This window comes from Gymnoscopelus microlampas, assembly GCF_963454915.1.
Source record: "Gymnoscopelus microlampas genome assembly, chromosome: 20".
NCBI classification, from domain to species: domain Eukaryota; kingdom Metazoa; phylum Chordata; class Actinopteri; order Myctophiformes; family Myctophidae; genus Gymnoscopelus; species Gymnoscopelus microlampas.
In genome coordinates, this window is record NC_139957.1 from 25,479,274 (window position 1) to 25,505,211 (window position 25,938).

General features: G+C 41.7%; 1 protein-coding gene across 1 annotated transcript in view; it reads left to right on the plus strand.

Moving 5' to 3' along the window:
• kdm1a (lysine (K)-specific demethylase 1a) overlaps window positions 1-10,175 on the plus strand; it is a 19,292-nt gene extending 9,117 nt beyond the window's left edge. Inside the window, exons 14-21 of the mRNA XM_084045888.1 lie at window positions 500-570; window positions 1,030-1,144; window positions 1,238-1,355; window positions 1,722-1,936; window positions 5,654-5,768; window positions 6,386-6,513; window positions 7,929-8,075; window positions 9,146-10,175. Coding sequence (XP_083902014.1) covers window positions 500-570; window positions 1,030-1,144; window positions 1,238-1,355; window positions 1,722-1,936; window positions 5,654-5,768; window positions 6,386-6,513; window positions 7,929-8,075; window positions 9,146-9,346 — 1,110 coding nt within the window. The 3' untranslated portion in view covers window positions 9,347-10,175. The remainder of the gene's footprint in view (window positions 1-499; window positions 571-1,029; window positions 1,145-1,237; window positions 1,356-1,721; window positions 1,937-5,653; window positions 5,769-6,385; window positions 6,514-7,928; window positions 8,076-9,145) is intronic.
• The last annotated feature ends 15,763 nt before the right edge of the window (window positions 10,176-25,938 follow it).

A 25,938-nucleotide genomic window follows, 5' to 3' on the forward strand; every position in this document is an offset into this window, starting at 1 on the left:
GTGTGCGTGTGCATAAAAGGTTATATTATATCCGGGTCCAGCTAGGAGCTGCTTTGGTGGGATATTTTCCATTGTTGTCATTCAGCCATCTTAAATTGTTTAGCCAAGTCAGCTTGCCAGCCCTGGAGCTTGGTGAGGTCAGTCAGTGCTCCTCAGCTGCTGTGTAGGTGGTGTTATTAAGAGCAGCTGGCTCCTTGGTAGGTGGTGGACCCATGAACAGGGTGAGTCGGCCCTTTTCCGACTAGACCGCTTGTCCTTTCTACCAAATCACAGCATGTACAAATACACACATATATACTTGTGCCAACGTGTAAGTTATTTTTTTCAATTCTCACTCTACCTCGCTAAAGACCGGAGCCCTGACTCGTAAATCCAGAGGTCTGTTTGCTGTAGTGTGGGATTATTGGCAGTGTTGGTTCATGTTTAGAATAATAAAGACACACTTGAAGCTCATGCTGTACTGTGTGTGGATGCTTGCTGTCTGTCTATCCATGTGTAGGAGTACGATGAGCTGGCGGAGTTGCAGGTCAAACTGGAGGAGAAGCTACAGGAGCTAGAGGCCAATCCACCAGGTAACACCTACCATCCACCCACCCACATCCTGAGTATAAATTTAACTCTGAGAGTGTACAATTGTGTTTGTGCACTCTGAGTTACAAATGGATAAATTGTACACTGTGGTTGGTTATCGTGTATTTTCACTGCATCCATGGTTTCACTGGCATTGTCTTTTTTTTATTGATACGGTGCTTATGAGCTTCAGGCAGTACTACTTGTCAACCAATATGTGTCCTACCTGACAGAGTCTAAATTTCTCAATGAAGTGTAGATAGACCGCCTCCAACTACTGCAGATGTGTTATTGATATTGAATTAACATTCTCCATCATACAGATTGGTAAAAATAACCTTTTATTCATTAACCTAAGTTCCAGATTGCAGCTTTAAAATGAGACATGTTTTGCTCGTCTTATGTTGTGTAATCGTAACTGTCTGTATGAATTAAACCAACTCTCTCTCTCTCCCCCCTCAGTGACGTGTACCTGTCATCCAGAGACAGACAGATCCTAGACTGGCACTTCGCCAACCTTGAGTTTGCCAATGCCACGCCCCTCTCCACCCTGTCTCTCAAGCACTGGGATCAGGTGAAGAATTTCCCTGTGGAATATTTCTGCTAGTAACCATTCCATGTTATATACATTTTCCGTTGTTAAAATAAGAATTGTCCTGTTATGTAGGATGACGACTTCGAGTTCACTGGCAGCCACCTAACAGTAAGGAACGGCTACTCCTGTGTACCTGTGGCCCTGGCGGACGGCTTAGACATTAAACTAAACACGGCAGTACGACAGGTCGGTACACAGCATCTGGTATGTACACAATACTTGAAGTTCAATTGATCTTTTTAATACAACAAAATCGCACACAAACACATTACTGGGCACTCGGGTGGCACAGGAGTAAAGTTCCTCCCTGCAGAGATTAGGGATTCGAATCCTCTGCGGTGCCTCTAGCTTGGCCAAGCTTGGCCAAGCGTCCATGAACACAATTGGCCATTGGTCGGGCGAGGAGGCCATTAGGGGTCAGCAGTGATAAGACTACACAAGTTTGTGGAATAGCATAATGTCAAAATTTGGAGCAAATGGAAACACACACAAAAATCATGACTACATTACTGGTACTACTTCACTGTGTCGCAGAGATGTATGCATGTATAATCAGGCTATAACTACCTGCCCATTTCGCCAGGCTGTGAGGTGATAGCGGTCAACACTCGCTCCACCACCCAGACCTTCATTTACAAGTGTGATGCTGTGCTGTGCACCCTACCCCTGGGTGTGATGAAGCAACAACCCCCAGCGGTGCAGTTCGTCCCTCCTCTACCTGAATGGAAGACAGCTGCAATACAGAGGATGGGCTTTGGCAACCTTAACAAGGTTTGTCCTCTGACACACACAAAAACCCTAATACAGTGACAAGTACAGTTTCTGTTTTTCCATAAAACATATTTGTGTAACTTAAGTGTTGGTTCTTCGGGGAGTCAGTGCTGCAGTGTCCTTGTGCTTGCAACCTGACCTTCAAACTGCGAGTGGGCTTTTGAAATAGATATGGTTAAGACTGTGGTAAAACAAAGGCAGTCAGCATACATATGCTGAACCGCTGTCCCCTGCAGTTTTATAGCCCATTGCCCCATCAGGCTATGATGTTTACATTTGTTAACTCAGCATCCCTGCTGGATTCAATAGAGAGAGAGAGAGACACACACACACACACACACACACACACACACACACACACACACACACACACACACACACACACACACACACACAGCCATAAATCAGAACAGGTGTTTTTAGTGTACCACTCAGAGAACAAGGAGCCCCCCTCCTTCCTACAAATAGCCTTGAGGAAAGCTGTCCACCCTGCTTTACATGTCGACTATGAGAGGAGGATGGAGGGATGAAGAGGTTGGATGGTGAGAGTGATTGCTACTGAGAGAGGCTGTTGGCGGGTGGATGGAAGGTCCGTTTTTTTGCCAGCGTGTTAGTTATTGGATCAGAGCCCTGGCACTCTCTCATACGCATCCCACCACGTCATCTCTCTCTCTTTCTTTCTCTCTCTCTCTGTGCTCAACATCAATGTGCTGCAGTATAGTTTATCTCCTAATTCTGCTGCGGCACTGAGGAGAATGCGGCACTATTATGCAATGTGACCAGGATGCATCATGTTGCCACCAGAGGGGGCTCTCCCTCAGACTTGCATTCACTGGTATAATTAATAGAAACTTAGAAGACCTGGATTCAATTCATTTTTAATTCAGTGAGTGCAATCTAACTATATAAATGGCGAGCAACTTCCGCACCCTCGGTGGTGACACCCCACAGCTCTGTTATCGAATAAACAACGCACCGCCAGACCACATGTCGCCTACTGACTCGCCACGGCGGCCGCGATGAATTTACGCCTCGCGTAGGGGACATCTCACTGCTCACTACACCGTTTCCACCGCGCAACATAATTAATTCTACTCACCAAATGTCGGACAAAACGGAAGGGGAGACAGCTTCGTACCGTTTACCGTGCGCACGACCTCATCACCACAACCGCAGCCAGCCGCTGCGGGGTTTTTTTCCTTTTTTTCCAAACTTTTTTTTTGGTCACCATTTTCTCCAGGCACCATGTCTGGTGTAACGTCGGGTGTTTCTTTTCACCAGCCAATCACCTTTCACGTTGCCACGGCCGTTGCCACGTCGCGCTGACGTACGCTAAACAAGCGCTGCCGTGCGCACAATGCAAACGAGCCCAAAGGCGCGCAAAAATAAGCCGACCATTGCTTAGACACACAGTCAGACCTGGCAACGCAGCCTACGCCAATCATGTGTGAGAGATCTACAAGCTATGGGGCAGAGACGCCACCGTATCTTAGCAACAACTACAGCGCTCACTCTCATTGGTCGTGTCACGCTAAGAGCAGTCTCCAGACAATGGCATCGCAGACAGCTTGCTGTTACTGCTGTAGCCATCACAGGCAGTTGCAGCACGACGGACAGGGCGCTGTGATAGCTGCCATGTCGCTAACGCTAACCTGGTTGTCATGCCTGCAGCGGCTGTGCAATCACTTTGTCAACAATGCACGTTCGTGTGGTGAATGTCTATATTGCTGCTCAGTTCGTCCATTGTAGATGGTGTATGTTTGTGTGTGTCTTCTGGAGAACTATGTCGCTCCACAGCAACTACAGTAACTAACGTAATGGCAGGACCGCCCCGTGCAACGCATGTTACGCTGCATTATGGTCATGTAGTAATTTCAGATACTTTCGCTCCGATTAGAGCAGTGTTTATCAACCCTTTCACGCCCCCCCCCCCCCCCCCCCCCCCCCCCCATTCTGTTTGACTCCGTTCCACAAGTAAATATTGTGACAATAGCCGATCTACAAGCTCGAAACGCCTCACGTTGACAGGCTTTGTAAGCTTGGAGATCGGCTATTTTCTACATGATTGCCTCTTTCTTACATTCTTTACCAATGTCGCCCATGTTTTCATAGCATAGTTTATTGACTACTTCTGTTGCAGAAATGGCCATTTCCTTTACTTTCGGTTTTTTATTGTCTCCGCCAGGCCGAAAGGCATGGCGCAAGACTATGTTTCACCCCCTGTCCGTCCGTCTGTGATAGCTAATCTCTCACATCGTTGACTTGATCGCAGCAAAATAACAGCCCGATGTGGAGAGTCAGTGAGAGCTGCATAAACGACGTAAAATGTGTCAAAAGGAGTCTGTACGGCTGTCGAGAAATGAACACATGACGTCGGTGGGAGAGGACATGTGTCTTTTGGACAAACAGCAGCGTGGTGCTGATGTTTGTTGTGTGAAGCAGCTTAATGTCAGAGTGTTTGTGTTGGAGCGCCTCAGTGCGGCTGCAGAGTTCATGTGCAACCTCTTCCAGAGAGACACAGAGACACTAGAAACTCTGCTGGGGAAAAAAAACACTGCTGGGCATTGACTTTCCTATGGACATTGATCTACACACTGCAGGTATATCTGCTACACACACAACATCAAACTACACACTGCAGGTATGATGCAGCGTTTGCATTACAGCCAGCATGCCAGCGTAGTTCCCATATGGTTTCAAGGTGGGCTAAACCATATGGACCCCATGTCAGCAATGTCAGCGGCATCCACTTCAGTCCCAACTGCGATGCCCATGCAGGCTATAAGTAGCTTCTACCTGGCCCTTAGGTGGGCCCCAACTAGCCATGTTTATGTGGGACCAAGGCGGGTCCTAACTGGGTTTGCCCATGCAGGCTTTAACTGGGTTCTACCTGGGCCCTAGGTGTACCCTAACCAACCACAGTGCAGTGCCCATCGCTCCAATTGTTGTGACGTCAGGGCTCTCACTACTGCACATTGGTGGAGGAGGAGGGGCCGCAGGGCCACCGCACACATCGCTGAACCAATGGTAGCCCACGGATGTTTCCTCTGTGGATTTACAATCTGCCCCTCTATGCCACATATCATCCGCACTACAGGGTCTTCACTGACCGAGCCACGGCCCCACTGACCCTCATGACGCGATGCCACTTAAACGTGCGGCAGCATGCGCTGGGTTGCCAGGTTTGCACAGCCTGCGCCAGAAACAAGCAACCACCTTCATGAAAAAAAAAAAAACACCGAAATGGTCCGCAATGTTCCAGGGGTGTCCCCGCGCGTCCCAACACTCCACAGGGGGTCAGTGGACCATCAGGGGGTCCGCGGACCCCCTGTGGACCCCCTGAAACATAACAAATATTATTTCTTCAAATTTTTTCCTTTTTCAAAAAAACTTTTCCACACTTTCACTCCGGCGATTTGGGTCCCCCAATATACACACGGCCACGCTGGGCCCCGTGCGCGGCTGGGGTTGAGGGGGGCGTAGCCCCCCGAAACTCTAGTTTGACATAAAAGAGTTCTCGTAGTATACTGAATAACTGTTAAAAAAAAGTAGCATTATCATTGTTGCTCTCGTCTCGTGTCCATTCTCTATCGCTACCAGCTGTACAGTGGTGTATATAGAAAGATGATGAAGAAAATAAATGAACCAGTATGCTGTTGAACTTTGACTACAGCCGGTCATGTAACATTATGTTCCTTCCTCCCTGCCTGCCTATAGGTGGTGCTGTGTTTTGACCGTGTGTTCTGGGACCCCAGCGTTAACCTGTTTGGTCATGTCGGCTCCACTACAGCCAGCCGGGGGGAGCTGTTCCTCTTCTGGAACCTCTACAAAGGTTAGACCACAGATTATAATACATTAGTTTTATGGGCTGGATATTATTGCATTTTTCTCATACTAAAAACTAAGGGATTTTAAAATTAAATGGGGACCAGTTATCACAAATAAAACCCCAATTTGTTTAATCTTAAAAGAGAGTTCAATATTTATTTTGTAACATTTGATGTGGTTTATTGTCATTTGACTGTAAGATGCAACGGTAGGAATTTTATGATTTTTGAGCGGTGTAGCCGCTCAAAAAAAAGTGGGGTTGGGAATTTGTCTTTCCCTGTACTGTGATTGGCTGACTCTATTCACACCCTTTTCGCCGTACCGTGATTGGCTGACTCTATTCAGACCCTTTTCTTTGATTGGCTAGCGAGACGCATGATGAAAGAATAACCTAAATAGCACTACGCACTTCAAAAAAATCATTTTTTTTTAAGTGAGCTTCCATCACTGTGATGACCACTGTTGTTTCTAAATAACACCACTCACTGATTTTAGAATGTATCAATCCAATAATCCTGTTGTGATACCTAGTCAATCTCGGGTAACTGAACCATCAGAAGAACCAGTTGTTCTAGCTGTCAACCGTACTCATTAAATCATTGTTTGTACTTGGTCATGCAGCACCCATCTTGCTGGCACTGATGGCTGGAGAGGCCGCTGGCATCATGGAAAACATCAGTGATGATGTCATTGTTGGACGCTGCCTGGCCATCCTCAAAGGAATCTTTGGAAGCAGTGCCGTACCTCAGGTGTGTGTATGAAAATTAAAGACTTGAGCACCAGTAGTTGACTGGATAATGCATTGACCTCATAAATCCACTATTCCCGATTTGATTCCAACTGGAGATCTGTGTTGCATGTCCTCTCTGCCGTCAGCTGTCTTTCTACAGAGTCTACACTATCTAAATCTAAATAATGAGAGACCGCCTAAAAAAAGAATAACTGCTGTCAATACGTTTTTCACAACAAAAGAATAAGATAATGATGAAGCAATGCTTGCCATGCCCTGTTATCAGGTGCCTGTAACATGGCTTTCCAATGCTATGGAGACATTACTTCATGATTTCAGTAAATAGCCTAACACATTGGTCAAGGTCGTCACCCACATGACAAAGTATTACAATTCTATTTGATTTGCGCTCACAATAGTCTCACTGTATGTTTGCTATTATGAGTAGTTGCTAGCCAGGTATTCCATTATCTCAGCAATGCCAAAATGACTGTCATAGCAAAGCTATACTTGTGCAGTCAACTGAGTGGCAGACAAGTGCTGTTGTGATGGATTGGAGCCAGCTAGTCCATGGACATTTGCTAAACTCATTCAATAGTGTACACACAAACACCAAACTACTTACTCAAGGTAATGTAACTAAAATATTGGATGGTAAAACTAGTGTTTTACTGCCAATAACGTTGGTCCTTTACTGTTGTCTTGTAGCCTGCTGGGGCTATGGTTAGCTACAGTACAGGCATAGAGTTATACAGTAGGTTCAGTTTTCTCCCAGTATCTAAATTTAGAATGATTAAACTTGAGCCAAGATACATGTGCGTTATCTGGTTTTGTTGCAATTTTGCAAACCATCAAGCCAATCAAAAACATGTATTCATCCAGACCATGGAATGAGCTATGTTAAAAGTTCAGTAAAAATACTGTACCACTGGGCACCCTAAAGCATTGGAATTCTCAAAAACAAACAGGCCATGTCATAGTAAGAGTGTGTTTAATAAGTCTCAGAGAGGACAGCTAGTGATGTGTGTGGGTTTAAATCACCTTCCCCTATAAGTGCTCCCTACACTCTGGGTCAATGATGTGAAGTTGAGCATGAAGGGTTGCACGGTGGCTTTCATTTTTGAGCTCCACCATTGGGATTTTTCTATGGTCCTTCCAATTCTTTGACGGGAATGTGAAATTACTTCCTGAATTGACCTAACCAACACAGCTTCACACAACAAGTTTATGTGAAAGGCGCTCATATTTGGAGTCGTATCCCAAACCACCAGTCATTATAAATCATTCAGTATGGTCTCATATGGGAGAAAATCATATGTATGGTGGCCAGCATTGGAACTGTTTACCATTCAACTGTTTACTGGTCTTTCTAATATCAGCATGGAAACTCATAACAACCCTCGTTGTTATGCTTTTTGTTTGTCGTCATGGCAGCCCAAGGAGACGGTGGTGACACGTTGGCGTGCGGACCCCTGGGCAAGGGGCTCCTACTCGTATGTGGCAGCAGGTTCTTCAGGCAACGACTATGACCTCATGGCTCAGCCGATCACCCCTGGCCCAACCATACCAGGAGCCTCCCAGGTAAATATACCATCATATCTCTGCTGTCTGGCAGGAACCAGCTAACTCCAAAATGTTAATTTTTCAGGAAATGACAAAAACAAAAAGTGGAGTTAGGAGGTTTTGTTCATCATTGATAAGAACAGCTAAATGGACCTCTGAGCTCACAATGAGGTTGGAGGTCAAAAGGGGGTGGAGCCTAGAGTCAGCAAAACTAGTTAACTCCACCTCCCTTTGGTGGAGTTAGCTGGTTTAGCAGAAAGTTTGAGGATCCAATAGAGTTTTGTCAGAAGCGCTTTTTAATACTTTTCATTGATTCAATATTTTTTTAATCAACACAGGCGTAAAGGGTGTTCAATAGCACTGATTTATGGAAATGCAAAAGCGTCAAAATGGAGTTAGCTGGTTTTGTGTGTGTGTGTGTGTGTGTGTGTGTGTGTGTGTGTGTGTGTGTGTTGGATCTATGTGCATGTTCCACTTTGTCTGTGGGTCAAAATGTGCATGTGTGGTGTGAGAAAGAGGGAGAAGGCATCCAAGCCAGCCCACAATATTCAATCAGACCAAGGCAAGACCAGCTTGTTCCCAACACAGATGTTTTTTGGCTGTTTTGAAGCTGGCATGTTGATTGATGTGAACAAGTCCATATTTATATGCTTAGCGATGATTTCTGTCATTTTTCTGCCACACATTTTTCTTCATTCCTCTTTTCATTTCTTTTCATTTTTTCCGACTCCCTCGCCTATTAGAAGTCAGAGCTTCTTTGTTTTGTTATCATAAGAACAGATAATGACTTTATTAACCCATAACAACCGGTAAAAGCATCTGTGTCATTTTAGATTTTACATATGCTATTTTTTAACTATTTTGAAAAATCTTGAAAGTGTCTGAAAAGTTTTGAATAATTTTGAATTTCTTTAACACAAATCATCTCCTGGGGAGTCACTGGCACAAAAAAAATCAGATGGGGATCCGTGGCCATATATAAATTTGGGGGTCCTTGGCACGAAAAAGTTGAAATACTGGTTTAGAAGGCATTTGAAGAATCGGCCTCAGGTCTTAATGGGTTAACGCTGTCTTTCTCCCACCCACAGCCCGTCCCTCGTCTGTTCTTCGCTGGCGAGCACACCATCAGGAATTATCCAGCCACGGTACACGGTGCCTTGCTCAGTGGGCTCCGAGAAGCAGGTCGCATCGCCGATCAGTTCCTGGGTGCCATGTACACACTCCCGCGACAGGCCACACCCACTGCCGTCAACAACCCTCAGCAGGCCCCGCCCACTCCTGCTGTTTAGGTTTAAGCTACCTCTGCCACCCTGTCCCTCTCCTCAAACCATTAGATGTTACCGTGTCAGTCTTTGAGGAAGCATAGAGATTTTGCCCAAATGCTGTTTACATGTCTGTCTGGGGACATAATCGGAATCCCTCGAAAGCGTTTTTCACCATCCTGTTTGCCCAGCCCAGTCCTATGGGTTGTTACGGTTTCCTGGATGCAGTATAATACTGAAATGAAAAGATGTGTTGGATCATCAAATGTTTGACTTACAGTTTGGTCATAATTTTTGTTCAGATGACAGAATGTACCATGAGACATTAATTTCAACTTCAGTAGCATTATTTATAATATGTCCATTACGGCTTATGAGTATTTGGTGTTGGATTGCAGAGCATAAGGACTAATAATGTGTGTGCCCTCATCTGAGCATTAACTGCTATATATGGAACACACAATCAACCCTACAAGACAGATGATAGGACTCAGTAGCACTGTCTCCACTCCACTGAAATTCTAATTTTATTTTTTCTATTGAGATGCTTGCCTCTGCAATTGTTGTTATAAATGGCATTGTCTTGGCTGTCTTAAGTCTGAATAATATTATGTTTGGTAGTTGTATGCTCCCTAAATATCATTTTGTTCATTTTGGTTGCAACGAATAGTGAAAATAGTGATACATTGTTAAATGTTTAAAAAAAAAGAAAAGAAAAAAGCTTGTTGAAAAAGATATCTGTGAATGTTTTTGTTACTATAGCAGCTCATTTGAAGTTTATTTTATTCCTGTTTTCATTATAAATACTTTTTTTTTATATTGTCAATTTTTGGTTATTAAAAGAATGAAAGAACTGGCTCTGTGTCATCAGGGTGATTCCTTCGCATGTGATTTTGTCAATTAGACTTCTGTATCCAGCTAATGAGAGATTATTTCATATACTACTAAAGGTCTGGTAAAGTTCCAACACTTCGATATGACATTGACCCTGGTTATATATCTGTTCAAGCTTTGCACAGCAGGCATGTAGATAGGCTATCTTACTGGACCTCTTGAACAGAAGAGGAGTTACTTCCTGCCCTGTCACCCCCCTTGTGATGTGGGGTTGCTTCTGTGTAGCGCTTGCATGCACCAAAGTAGCTCCACTTCTGACCTCTCTCTGACCCTCCTCATCACAGAACTGGCTGGTCCCCAGAGCCTGTGTTCCTGTGTGTGTGTGCGTGCGTGCGTGCGCGGTGAGGGACCCTGGCAGCAACCCTGCATAGTGGGGGATCTGATGAATGAGGAGAGAGATTAGAATGGTCAGCTATGAGCCATGAGCTTTCTGTGGAATTGTATTTCAGGGCTCGGTGCCCCACAATTTCCATGAATTCTCAGGCCCTCAACCTTTGTTTTCTTTCCAGACCTGTGGTTATTATCGTGCCCAACTCAGGGGGTTGTTCTAACAGACACTTTCAGCTAGGATTTATGCAGTGAATGACAACGTGTGTGTGTGTGTGTGTGTGTTGTATTGTATATATTCTCAAGAAAATACGAAAGAAGAGTAAACTTTACTCTTCAGAAAAAGCCTGATTTATACTTGTGCTGTGAGCTTGAAGATATGCTAGCGACACGTCACACAATGGAGTACAAATTAAGCATAAGCGAGACAGCTAGAGAATTAAAGACATAAAAAAGGCCTTTGGGTTGGGAAGCTAAAGCATGTCTGAGCACATCTCCAACGACCATGTGATTCACAGAGAAAAGTACAGACGCCACAGGTGTGGGGCGGAATGTATTCACACGTTCATGCACTTGGACACAGATATGCTCTCCTCCCACATGCCGTTATGCATAATCTGGACATGATCCATGAATATGACATGACAGATCAGTCTGTGTAATTGTCTTGAAGTGGCTTTCAATAAGTAAGGACACGCTGAGATTGAATAGTCTGCTGATGGGATAGATTAAGATAGATGTCCAAATGAGATAAAAATCATATGTGCTTGCTCATTCTGTGCTTGCTTTGACAAAAGACATAGACAGTCAAACAACCAATAAATTCCCTGGCTGTCGCCCTTCCCTCTGGTTATATTTGTTCACAATCACAGAATCAACATTATTGCCCTTGGGGGTTTCTGAAATAGTTAGATGTTGGCGATGGTAACTCTTCCTCTACTTGCATAGATTATCATGTTTTGCCTGGACTCTGAAAGAATCATTTCCATACTTGACTTGACAAGTACAGAAATCATAATTGAATCATAATTTATATCATTATTGAGGTCAGGCATCAACAATGTGGCTCACACATTCTCGGGTCCAGGCAGGCACCATAGTGTTAGGCAGTACCTCTGGATGTGAATTTACAACAGATTAAACCACACAATTGAGATAACTTAACCCTCTCCACTCACTCTAACACTGTGCAGTAGGCAAGAGACGGTCAAAATCATCAAAAATATTATTCTATGACATTCGAAAAAATAGGAAGCACCATAGATGACAGCAAAGCACCATAGATGACAGGGAAGCGCCATAGAAATCACCATAGATGACAGGGAAGCACCATAGGAAGAACCATATAATAGGAAAGCACCATAGATGACAGGGAAGCACCATAGGAAGCACAAATGTATTTCTTGTAAATAGAATATTTTTTCACATTGTGAATATTTCTTTTACCTTTCAGAAAAATATATTTTAGACATTTCCATTCATAGCAGACAATAGTAATTCATCAAAAATTACCATAGTTTATGATGTTGCCTAAAATATGGCATGAAAAAATGATCATTCAGCATCCATACAGTTTGGTTGAGTTGAAGATGTTTGACTTCCCATGTAGGAGACCGGGGTTCAAATCCAGGTGGCTACATAAGCATGTTTTGAAAACAAGCATTGTGTATATCCATTATGTAGATAAATTACTGATAACATTCTTTCTATGTTGGTGGGGAAATGTAAGGTTTGTGCGTGATGAATCTAAAACTTGCCTTACATTTATAGGAAGGGGGAAACAATAATTGATTGATTATGAATTCCACTTAATAAACTTACAATATCACTGGTGTTCACCGTTCACTTAGGCTATGGGGTTGGCAAAATCCATAATTCAAGTAGCACAAAGACGTGTCTTTTCAACAGACGTCTACCCACTGGGCACACAATACAACAACGCCCAAACGCCGTGCTTACGCCGTCCATACGACGTCCGAGTCAGAAGTCTGTCGACGTCGTTTCAACGTATTTTTTGCAAAACAGCTGCTGACTGAGGTCTGACTCGGACGTCGTATGGACGGCGTTTGCACGGCGTTTGGGCGTTGTATTGTGTGTGCCCAGTGGGTAAAGAGATATCTGTTGAAATGACAGGTCTTTTACAACGTGGATACGACGTCGTCGCAAAACGCTGATAGGATGGATTACTGACAATGAATTACGAAATGGTAGAATCCCCCCCCACCCCCTCTAAATTCAATAAATCTAAGATATGATCGCTATTAACTACCTGTGACGTCATCATCAGCAGAGATTCTAAGGCAGTTCTACTCTGTAACAGTAAAAGGGTTTCTAGGGAAACCAGCAAAATGAGGAATAATATAATAAAATACTGTCTTACTAATAAAGCGTCATGTCTTTCATTTTTTACAATGTATTTGATATTACCTTTATATTATTTTATAAATGATGCATTTCATCCTCTATATATTGTCCAGCAACCTTTATGATAAAGGCGAAAAAAGATAGTAGACCCATGGAAGCCAGATTAGCCAGCCTAGGTATAAAATAGGGCTAAAGTGGTTAAAGTATGTTTTATAATATAATATAATATATAATATAATATCTCCAAAGTAACTAGTTACTAAAGTTTTCAAATTAAATTTGTTGAGTAAAAGTACAATATTTGCCTCTGAGATGTAATAGAGTAGAAGTAAAAGTATTGACAATTGGAAATACTCCAGTAAAGTGAAAATGCCTCAAAATTGTACTTAAGTAGCCTACTTGAGTACATGTACTTAGTTACTTTACACCACTGGATAATTGTGCAATGAGGTTTAACTGCTTTAATAAATCTGAGACTCCTTGGACCATGTCATTCACTCATCTCTCCATCGCATCTTCTTGATCTCAGGAGAACCTGTTCCCCTGTCGTCAGCCTCCAGCACAGAGGTAAGCCCAGGCAAGGATAACTTTTATTACAGTTTGTAAAAGTGACAGCTTCATGCTCATTGTCTGATGTGACTTTAAGGTTGAAATGTAAATCAGTGTGAATGCTAATGTGCACTTCATTAACATCGTCAATGTGTGATTATTTGTCTAATTGTTTGTTTTTAATGACACATTTTCTTCAATAAAGCCCTGCCAACTACATCATATGGCCTGTTCCTTGGAGGGGTTGATGCAAAAATCAACTGTGTCATAAAACATGAACAATACTGTAGTTTAAACAAAATGCCATACAGTCCTGTTGTTTAAAAAAAAGAAAGCTATACAATGCCATAATACTTTGTTCTTGTCAGCCTAAATTGTTCACAGCACAGCTATCTATTTTTATATTTAATTCTTGTGACAACCCCTGGGGGTTGTCAGGATAACTGGCGTGGTTGTCACAGGGCTGCCAACACTCCTGGATCCCGCATGAGTCTCCTGGTTTTTGACCATGTCTCCTGACACTCTTCTGGATCGTCATTTCTTCTGGTTTTCTACTGGATTTGGTATCAAACTGACAAACTCCTAAAATTCACCTGGGGGAGGACCCCCAGACCCCCCGGTTTGGGGGTGTAGTCAGTGCATGCCATCATACAGAGATATTAACTTTTAAGTAATGAATGGTTATTATTAAAGATGGGTCTTACACTTTGTAGTGACCAAAAAAGTCACTACAAAGTACTACCAATCAACTCTAAATTGCCTGAAACGTACTCCTAACAGGTTTTTGGGGGGACGATTTTGGCCTCCACACTTGGTGATTTTTTCGGATTTAACTTTCGTTTCGGTAGTGACAAACTTTCGTTTCGGTAGTGACACAATGGTGAATTTTCTTTTTTTACTAAGTCCAGAGCTCGATGAATGTTAGGGACCAAAAAAAAAATCACTACAAAGTACTACCAATCAACTCTAAATTGCCTGAAACGTACTCCTAACAGGTTTTTGGGGGGACGATTTTGGCCTCCACACTTAGTGATTTTTTCAGATTTAATTTTTGTTTCGGTAGTGACAAACTTTCGTTTCGGTAGTGACACAATGGTGATTTTTTTTTTTTACTAAGTCCAGAGCTCGATGAATGTTAGGGACCAAAAAAAAAAGTCACTACAAAGTACTACCAATCAACTCTAAATTGCCTGAAATGTACTCCTAACAGGTTTTTGGGGGGACCATTTTGGCCTCCACACTTAGTGACTTTTTCGGATTTAACTTTCGTTTCGGTAGTGACAAACTTTCGTTTCGGAAGTGAGGACCCCCAGACCCCCCACACCAATCTCCTGGATTCTGACAGTCCAATGTTGGCAGCCCTGGGTTGTCTTGGTTACTATCTTGGCGTCTGTGTTTCAGAATGATTGGAGGGCGGAGTGTGTCATCAGTGGAGATCTGGCCCACCTGGATTGTCCTCTATAAAACAGGTGGCTGGACCTCACTCTTGTCCTCCCTCCCACCATGAAGCTCACTGGGAGCACTCCAGCCCTTTGGATTTTGGTTGTTTAAGGACAAGACCACTTTGGTAGAGGTTTGGGTTGTATAGTTACCTTGCCATAATGTAACTCCACAGGTGAACAAGAAATCTAAAATAATTGCTCCATTGAATAGAAATTGATCACTCAAAATATGCTCCTCATTGACATTGTACGGTAAAACGGCTCTCAAAGTCACGCTTTTAGCACATAAACGAACTCAAACGAACCCAAACAAAGCTGATTCAGTCAATATAGAACATCACAAACCCAGTAAAATCAACAGGATGTTAGCATTTTTATTTAAAAAACAAATGGTACTGGGTTTGGTGATGTTTTATATTGTCTGAATCAACTTTATTTGCGTTCGTTTGTGCTAAAAGAGTGACTTTGAGAGCTGTTTCAGCATACAATGTAATTCAATGAGGAGCATATTTTGAATTATCAATGGAGCAATTATTTTAGATCTCTTGCCCACCTTTGGAGATGCATCATGGCAAGGTAACTACACAACCCAAACGTCTATCAAAGTGGTCTTGCCCTTTAAGCACTTAACCACCCCAGTATCCGTATTGTGGGGAAAGCTTTAGCAGAAAATAGCCGATCGACAAGCTCACTGCGACACGTTGTGAGCTTGTCGATCGACTATTTTCAGCCGCTTTCCCCACAATAACACGGAACAGAAAATACACTAGAATTGAGCCCTGAAGGACACCGGTTACCCACATGGGTTTTAATAAATAATTTAAACGTTCTTTGTTTGTGTGAGTTTCCTCATTTTGTTACAAACTCAGCCGTTTGCAACACTCTTGGTTGGTTGTTGCAATAAATACATTACATTTAAGTGGTTGGATTCAATTTACGTAATTTGTTATCCCTGAGTCACTAGAATACCTCAAAACGAAGTATGGAGCTCAGCCTATAATTGATCATTGATTTGATTGATATGCTGCATGCCATGAGTGCAAAGTGGTATTTTCTTAAACTTAATTCAGCTAATCAAAGAGGATCTGTGGTCATAATACAGCACTGTTTGAGGAACTATAGTTGAAAACTTTTTATGTCCAGTCCAAAGTGAGGACAATGTAGCCTACTTGATTTAACACCAAAAATGCTATAGTTTTGATCATCTGAAACTAATTAACTAACTAAGGAATTTATAAATGACAAAAAGGGTATGAATTTGTATGACATTACGAAACATCCCTCTGTTTGCTTTCAATGAAAGTGTAAATCTGGGTTCAGACTCAGTCAGAGTAAACGTTTTCTAACAGATGGTTTTAAACAACCTAAATCTCAGTTGTCATAATGAACCCTTTCCCTGATCATCAGAGGGTGTATCTAGTAGATTCAGTCATTCTGTCAGGGGTAGAGGTGTTTCCTGTGGATTTTCATCTTTTGACCTGTCACCTCTTGCTTTAACTTTAAATATAACCTCAAAATCCTGATTAATGTGAAAGGCCTGGTGGTGCAAGAGGAAAGCATAGGCTTCACAAGCGAATGGTTGTGGGTTTGAATCTTGGTCAGGGAAGATCTCAATTTTCGGTCTTTTTAAGGCGAGAAGCATGGATGAAGCCCGCCTCCCTCCTCACGCCCTCTTTTAGCAGTAGGAGGGAGGAGCATGGAGGGAGCCAACCTCCAGGGGGAGGAGCTTAAGATATTTACATATTATGCAAAGGTTTTTTTTATTTTTATTGTTTTGCGATTTTATGAGCTGTTTTTTCTCATTAATTTGATTGATGTATTTTTTATTGTATAGTGTTTTTTTTATTGTGTATTGTTTTGTTTTTTCATCACCAGTTTGTATTGACCACAGTTTCATTTTAGTTGTTTCACCCTTTCAGGTTTTGTTTAGTTGTTGTTTGAGTTGTTTTGAGTGAGCTTTGAACCAGGAACCCTGGGTTTATGAACCACGTATTTATCTTTTAAGCCACGCTGGCATACAAGTTACAATTGGGAACGTCATACTTGACGTCATACTTGACCCATCTTTTAGAAGTCAGATGGACAGTGAAAATGTTCTTCAGGAGCTTTGAACTCTAAACCTCCTGCTTTCAGACCCCGTACTTATCAATTGAGCCACACAGGTATGGACAAACCAAATGAGAACGTAATACTTAAACCACCTCTTAGAATTTAGATGGACAGTGAAAATGTGCTCCAGGAGTTTCGAACTCCAGACCTTCGGTTTACAAACCACAGAGCTTTCTCTTAAGCCATGGTGGCATGAAAGATGCAACTGAGAATGTCATACTTAACCCACCTTTTCAGGATTTAGACGTACAAGGAAGATGTTCTGTGAGAGCTTTGAATCCTAAATCTTACGTTTAAAAACTCTGGAATAATCTCTTGAGCTACGCTGGCATGGAAAATGCATTGGAGGACTTAATACTTAACCCACCTTTTAGAATTTGGATGGACAGCTAAAATGTTCTTTAGGAGCTTTGAACCTTAAAATCTTCGGTTCATAAACAGTGACACATCTCTTGAGCCACAGAGACATGAAACATTCAGATGGGAAGGAAATACTTATGCTTTTAGAATTTAGATGCACAGTATATTTCTACATTGTGGTATTGATATTTTAACTTCACCACTTAGACCCTCTATTCTTAGTAAAGTTGCAACTTTACTTGGACCGCTTGCCCTTTTCCCCATCTACACCAAATCTCTTCACTAAAAATAGTTAATCTACAAGCTCACAACACGTCGACACGTTTTGAGCTTGTAACTCTGTTATTTTCGACGAATGTTTGCCCCCAGAATAGGGATGCTGGGGTTTACTTCTTCCACCACTGCTGAAGAGCATGCAAGACAGTAGACAACTAAGAAACAGTGGTGGGAAAAGTACTCACATTTTTTACTTAAGTAAAAGTATCACTACCCTAAAGTAAAAGTCAGGAATTCAAAAGTATTGGCATCAAAATGTACTAAAATGTGTTTGCTGTGGATTTTCATCTATTGACCTGTCACCTTTCCTTTAAACTTTAAGTATAACCTCCAAAATGAAATTAGTGAGAAAAACCTGGTGGTGCAAGAGGAAAGCAGAGGCTTCATGAGCCGAAGGTCGGGGGTTTGAATCTTGGTCATGGCATATCTTCATTTTCTGTGTTTTTAAGGCGAGAAGCCTCGAGGCAGCTCACCTCCCTCCTCACGCTCTCTTTTGGTTCCGGTAGGAGAGGGAGGAGCATGGAGGGAGCCCACCTCCAGGGGAGAAATGTACATATTAAGCAAAGTGTTTTTAAAAAAAATGCATATAACCGTTTTTACAAATGAATTCGTTTTTTTAAGCATTTTCTCACATTAGTTAGCTTTTATCAAGGTTTTTTATTATTGTGTTTTTTTCCCATTGCCAGTTTGAGGCATTTGAGTTTTGTCATTTTGCACCTTGTGAGTTATTAGTTGCTTTTAGTAGAGTTGTTTATTAGTATTGAGTGAGCTTCGAACCGGGAACCTTTTGTTTGTGAATCTACAATTTATCTTTTGAGCCACGCTGGTATGGAAAGTGCAATTGGGAACGTTATACATATCCCACACTTTAGAATTTAAACGAACAGTGAAAATGTCCTCGAGGAGCTTTGAACCTCCAACCCTTACAAACCCTGGGTTTTTCTCTTCAGCTACACAGACATGGATGACTCAGTCGAGAAAGTAATACTTGACCCACCTTTTAGAGTTTAGATGGACTTCTATAGCTGTGCCACAAAATGTTAACCCTGAACATCTGGTTAATAAACCCTAGATTTATCTATTGAGCCACATAGGCATGGCATATACAACTGAGAATGTAATACTTAACCCACCTTTTAGAATTTAGATGGACAGTGAAAATGCTCTTCGGGATATTTAAACCCTAAACCAGGCGTGGGCAACTTTGATGATGGAGAGGGCCACTATATTTCCACATTCACTCCAGAGGGCAACATTGCGCATATACTGTTGGGCCATTCTGTCACACAAAAATAGCAAAAATAGCCGATCTACAAGCTCAAAACGCGTCACAGTTCATTTTTGGTCTTTTTAAGGTGAGGAGCATCAAGGCAGTCCACCTCCCTCCTCACGCTAGTTCCGGCTAGTTTAAGCCAACAATTTTTGTTTCATTGCGTTGGAGTGTTTTTTTTTCCAGCACCAGTTTGATTTGATCAGAGGTTTGTCTTTTTATTGAGGCATTTGTTGTATTGTATTTGAATTCATTGGTTGTTTGAGTTTTGTATTGTTTGAGTTTTGAACCAGGAACTTTCGGTTTAAGAACCTAGTATTTATCTATTAAGCCACGCTGGCATGGAAAGTATAATTGAGAATGTTACACTTAACCAACCTTTTACAATTTAGATGGACAGTGAAAATGTTCTTTAGTAGGTTTGATCCTTGGACCTTCTGCATATAATCCCAAGAATTATCTCTTGAGCTACACGGCACAGAATAATAGAGAATGTGATACTTAGGCCACCTTTTAAAATTTAGAATGGCAAGTGAAAATGTTCTTCACAAGATTTGAACCCTTCACTTTGGATTGATAATCCCCAGATTCACCTCTCGAGCCACACAAACACATGGGAGATATTGCTGAGAACGTAATACTTTACCCACCTTTTAGAATTTAAATGGACAGTGAAAATGTTCTGTAGGAGATTTGAACCATAAATCTTTAGCTTATTAACCCAAGAATTACCTCTTAAGCTACACAGGGGTGGAAGGTAAGAATGAAAACGTAATACTTAACCCACCTTTTAGAACTTAAATGGACAGTGAAAATGTTGTTCTTTATGAGCTTTGAACCGTAAAATCTTCGATAAATAAACCCTGGAATTAACTCTTGAGCCACACAGACATTGAAAACACTACTGAGAACATAATACTTAACCCACCTTTTTTAGAATGCAGATGGACAGTGAAAATAGATATAGAGAATAGAGTTAGAGTGAAGCCTAAAACAGAATAGAGTTAGAGTGAGTACAAAAGTAACAAATTCCTCAATATTGTACTTAATTCCTCAATATTGTACTTAAGCACAAATGTCTTCCTCAATAATCATTTGTGGAGTGAGTTGTGCAAATTTGTGGAGTGAGTTGTCCAAATTTGTGGAGTGAGTTGTCCTCTGCTGTGGAGGGAGTTGGCCAAATTTTTGGAGTGAGTTGGGCTCTGCTGTGGAGGGAGATGTCTGGAGTGAGTTGGGCTCGATTTGGAGTGAGTTGGTTTTGGAGTGAGTTGGGCTGTTACCTTTCCCTGATCATCAGAGGGTGTATCTAGTAGATTCAGTCATTCTGTCAGGGGTAGAGGTGTTTGCTGTAGATTTTCATCTTTTGACCCGTCACTTCTTGCTTTAACTTTAAATATAACGTCAAAATCCTGATTAATGTGAAAGGCCTAGTGGTGCAAGTGAAAAGCATAGGCTTCGCAAGTGGACGGTTGTGGGTTTGAATCTTGGTCAGGGAAGATCTCAATTTTCGGTCTTTTTAAGGCGAGAAGCATGGATGTAGCCCGCCTCCCTCCTCACGCCCTCTTTTAGCTCCGGTAGGAGAGGGAGGAGCATGGAGGGAGCCCACCTCCAGGGGGAGGAGCTTAAGAATCTGGGAGGAGAGGGAGGAGCATGGAGGGAGCCCACCCCCAGGGGGAGGAGCTTAAGAAATTTACATATTATGCAAAGTTTTCTTTTTTTTATTGTTTTGCGATTTCATGAGCTGTTTTTTCACATTAATTTGATTGAGGTATTTTTTAGTGTTTCGTTTTCCACCACCAGTTTGTATTGACCACAGTTTCATTTTAGTCGTTTTACCCTTTCAGTTTTTATTTAGCTGTTTGAGTTGTTTTGAGTGAGCTTTGAACCAGGAACCCTGGGTTTATGAACCACGTATTTATCTTTTAAGCCACGCTGGCATGGAAGCTACAATTGGGAACGTCATACTTAACCCACCATATAGAATTTAGAAGGACAGTGAAAATGTTCTTCAGGAGCTTTGACCCCAAACCTTCTGCTTCCAGACCCTGTACTTATCTCTTGAGCAACACAGATATGGACAATATGAATGAACACGTAATAGTTAAACCACCTTTTAGAATTCAGATGGACAGTGAAAATGTGCTCCAGGAGTTTGGAACCTTAAACCTTCGGTTTACAAACCGCAGAGTTCACTCTTGAGCCGTGGTGGCATGAAAGATGCAACTGAGAACATAATACTTAACCCGCCTTTTGGAATTTAGACGGACAATGAAAATGTTCTGTGAGAGCTTTGAATCCTAAATTTTACGTTTATAAACCCTGGAATTATCTCTTGAGTTACGCTAGCATGGAAAATGCATCGGGGGACGTAATACTTAACCCACCTTTTAGAATTAGGATGGACAGTGAAAATGTTCTTTAGGAGCTTTGAACCTTAAAATATTTGGTTCATAAACAGTGACACATCTCTTGAGCCACAGAGACATGAAACATTCAGATGGGAGGGAAATACTTATCCTTTTAGAATTTAGATGCAAAGCATATCTCTACATTGTGGTATTGATATTTTCACTTAAAACATACAAGACAGTAGACAAATAAGAATTAAGAAACCAAATGCATTTCAAATTAAATAGAAATGTTATTTTTCAGGATCCCAATTAAAAAATAGCAAAAATAGCGATCTACAAGCTTAAAACAGTGTGACGCGTTTTGAGCTTGTAGATCTGCTATTTTTGCTACTTTTGTGTGACATAGAATGGCATAGTGGGTGTGGAAATATAGTGGCCCTCTCCATTATCAGAGTTGCCCACACCTGAGCTAGAGATATGTTGCTTCTCAAACCAGAGGTTAAGGGTTCAAACCCAAACTCCTAGCTCACCCCCATTCTCTCACTGAATGCCAGGCTGCCCAAACACACACTTCACCTGACATAAACTAAAGGTGATGAGGGGACACACAGTAGGAGCTAATCAATCAATTAGGAAGTGGGACATCAAAACAAAGCGTGGGGAAAACTAAAATAATCAAAATATACCTACACTATAGGTGTTTTTTCATGTTTGTAGCTGGCTGTAATCTTTCACTGAAGAGCATGCAGAGAAATGGTCAAATACACACAACAGTTCTGTAGTGGTAAAAAAATAGTCAGACCTCTGTACCCTCCCCAGACAGTTAAAGAAGTCAAATTGACGTTTCTCCCTTCAACATAACCTTGATTTTTTTGTGTGACATTATATATTATTTTTAAGCATTTTGTAATTTCTTATTTTCCTTAATCTTTTTTCTCGCATTGTTTATTCATTTGATGGCTGTTAATGTGTTTTTTTCCTTCATCAGTTTGATTTCACTTTTTTTTTTATTTAGGCATTTGAACCAGCTTTTGTTGTTGTTTTAAGTTGTTTGTTGAGTTTGAGCTTTGAACCTAGAACCTTCGGTTTATAAACCCCTGACATTATGTCTTGAGCCACGCTGGCTCAGGAAATGCAAGTGAGAACGAAATACTTAACCTAGTAGACTTTAGATGGAGAATGAAAATGCGCCTAAAATGTAACTTTATTTTGAAGTATAAAATCAAAATAGATTTTATTAGCATTATCTCTAGATGTACTTTTTTTTGCAGTCACATTGAGCGGGACATAATGCTGAGAAGATGTTTTCTAAATCATCATTATGTTAAAAAAAAAAACATTCCATTACACTGCAACAGAGGATTGTTTCATGCCACGTTTCATTGTTCCACAGTTTTCCTGTATATTATCATATTCTTAAGAAAAATACTGGTTTCACCAATTGACACAACCAGGTTACATCACTTGACAATGTTGCTTCTACCTTCTACAGTCAAAGTCCATAGTCTTTGCTGAAGAAGTGTCCCTGAAAATCAAGCATGAGTGTTAACTTAGTCTCGCGTAGCCAGACCCCACAGAAAATGAAAAACAGCGACCTCTGCTTTTCTGATATTCTGTGGAGTCTGGCAGGAGTATAATGTTAGACTAGAGCGCAGGGAAACACCGGTTTCATGTCTGCCTATAGCGCATCACTTCCGGTTGGTGCGACCATGTTTTCATTCCCACTAACAATATTTCTACACGGAACACTAACACCACTTCTCCCAGAGAACATGGATGGTTTTGGTTATAAGCCCACTTGTTTCTATGATGAAAGAGTAATTTAAAATGTGAATATCTTTCCGTGGTTTTGTCCGCTCCGAGGACGCTATTGTTAAATTAGTTTCGGCTAGTTTCGAGGGGGGGAGGGTGGATCATGGTGGATGGACACGTGAATCCCGCCCACTACATTTGATTGGGTAAAGCGCGGCCCACTTCCTGATCTGAAGGCACGCCCACTTTTAGCCAATGCGCACTGGTTAGGACGAACCGCTCCGACAGATTCCACCGCAGGTCGGAATCTGTTCTTGAGAGATTAGTGTTAACTAGACGCGTCGCAATTGGCAATTGCAAAGTGTGGTTGCGCCGACGCCGGTCGGGACTCGAGTAATACGCCGGGAGGAATACCGTCGGAGACTGCGCCAATTACATTGTCACGTCACTCCTGAGATCACTTGCGTTTAATTTTGAGAGGATTGATCCCCCAAAAATCATGTTTTTGCATCAAACGGTTACATTTTGAGCATTTGTGGCGCCCCCTATGGATCAAAGTGGAAATCCTTTTGGGGATTGGTTTAGTATACCACCCTTGACATGTGATTCAAATTTGGGATTGACCGGACGTTTCGTTCGTGATTTTTTTGTCAAACGGCCCCTCCCGCTAACTTTGGAAGCCATTTACGGACGAACGGTACGGACTATCAAAATGCCGCTTGGATATCTTTATCGCATGGGTCCATAGATCACATGTACCGATTTGTGTGAGATTTGGAAAAAAAATGTAGGAAAAGGAGAAAAAAGTGTGTTTTGAAGAAAATTCAAAATGGCGGAAAATCTATCCTGACGCAAATGGGCGTGACCTATATGGGGAGATGCGTCGTGACCCAAAGAATCCAGGGGAAAAGAAATTTAGATTTTGCGACCTACGGTTCAAGAGTTACAGGCCAAAACGTAAAGTGGGCTGTTATAGCGCCACCATGTGGCCGACTGGTGTGATTATTTTCATAATAATTTTGCAAAAAACTATCAACCTCCCCTTACAAGTAACTGTAGCCCTTACGGTTTCCGAGAAAATAATACTTGAATGGGAGTTTTTGCAATTCCCATTAAAGTGGATGGGGAAATTTAATGCACTAATAAATCAATATAAAAAAATCTATCCTGACGCAAATGGGCGTGGCCTATATGGAAAGTTGCGTAATGACCCAAGGAATGTAGGGAAAAGGAAATTTTGATTTTACGACCTACGGTTCAAGAGTTATAGGCCAAAAGGTAAAGTGGGCTGTTATAGCGCCACCATGAGGCTGAATGGTGTAATATTTGTTTCATTAATTTGGCAATAAACTATGAACCTCCCCTCAAAATCTGGTAACTCTAGCTCTTACTGTTTCTGAGAAAAAAATTCTTGATTTTTTTTTTCACTTTTCCATTAAAGTGGATGGGGCAATTTAATGCACTAATAAATCAATATCAATAAAACTATGCAACCAATCTCTTAGGAGATGCGCGGCAAAGTATTGTTTATCTAGAAGACCCTGAAATAAAGAGTATAGAGTACTATAAGTCTGGTTGCCCTGTTAGGGCAACCACACTAATAAACAAAGTATAAGGAGTACTATAGTCTGGTTGCCCTGTTAGGGCAACCACACTAATAAGGTCTAACGTGTGTGTGTGTGTGTGTGTGTGTGTGTGTGTGTGTGTGTGTGTGTGTGTGTGTGTGTGTGTGTGTGTGTGTGTGTGTGTGTGTGTGTGTGTGTGTGTGTGTGTGTGTGTGTAGGGTGAAAGGGAGAGAGATTACCTAAAACCATGGCCTCATATGTATGTATAATATATATATATATACACGACACGTGTGAATATAATATATACACACACACATTGTGTGTGTGTGTGTGTGTGTGTGTGTGTGTGTGTGTGTGTGTGTGTGTGTGTGTGTGTGTGTGTGTTTGTTTGTTTGTATTTTTGTATTGTAACAATTTCAAGTGAATTAAATTATACTAGACATTAAACTACTTCTCATTCTTCACTCCTCCAAGGACCCCTGGGGGTCAGGCCACTATACTGATAAGCAGTAGTAGCAATGTGTAATTGATAGAAAATAAGTATTTTTTGGGTGAACTATTCTTTTAAGTGTCTTGTTCCACCTGATAAGGACACTTTGACACATTGCTGAGGCCTGGGATCAAACCTGGGAATCATGGCTTGACAGGCAGGCTCTCTAACCATTCAGCTATGGCCACATCATCAGCAATGATTCTAAGGCAGTTCTACTCTGTGTAAAGCCTACTCTCCACCAAACCGACTTTGGGCCGACTTGGCGTCGGGAAGCGTTCGATTTAGATGCCGAGGTGTCTGTGCTGGGATTCGATCCCATGATCTTGTAAACTGGAGTCAAGAGCTCTTCCAACTGAGCTAAAGTTGGGGAACATTAAATCAGCTGAGTCACATTTTCAACTCCCACCATCAAAAACTTTATATTTGAAATCCGAACGTTTATGTAGATGAAGAACGGGTCAAAAATGGAGAAAGTGCAAACGCCAGGTTGAAGTTCATCCATGAGGGTCACGACAGATCCAGACTGCACTAGCGATTTGTTTACATTCGACCGCATGGCTCATTTGCATAAGACGTTAACATATTGATTTTATCCCACTGTTGAGGGTTAGGGTTATGTTTTATATGTGTAAGACTTACAGTAGGCTGCCTTGCCCCACTGGAATACAGTGACTGATATGAATTAATAATAATACTGGACCATACATAAAATGAAGAATACCTTGTGATGTCAGTGACATCACAAGGTATTCTTTTTATTACAAATGAAAATAAAAATAAGAAACAGTGCAGTTCTTCAGCAGCTTTTTCATATGCCTTTTTATTGAGGTATATGAATTTTAGAGGCACCAGTTTGATTTTGTA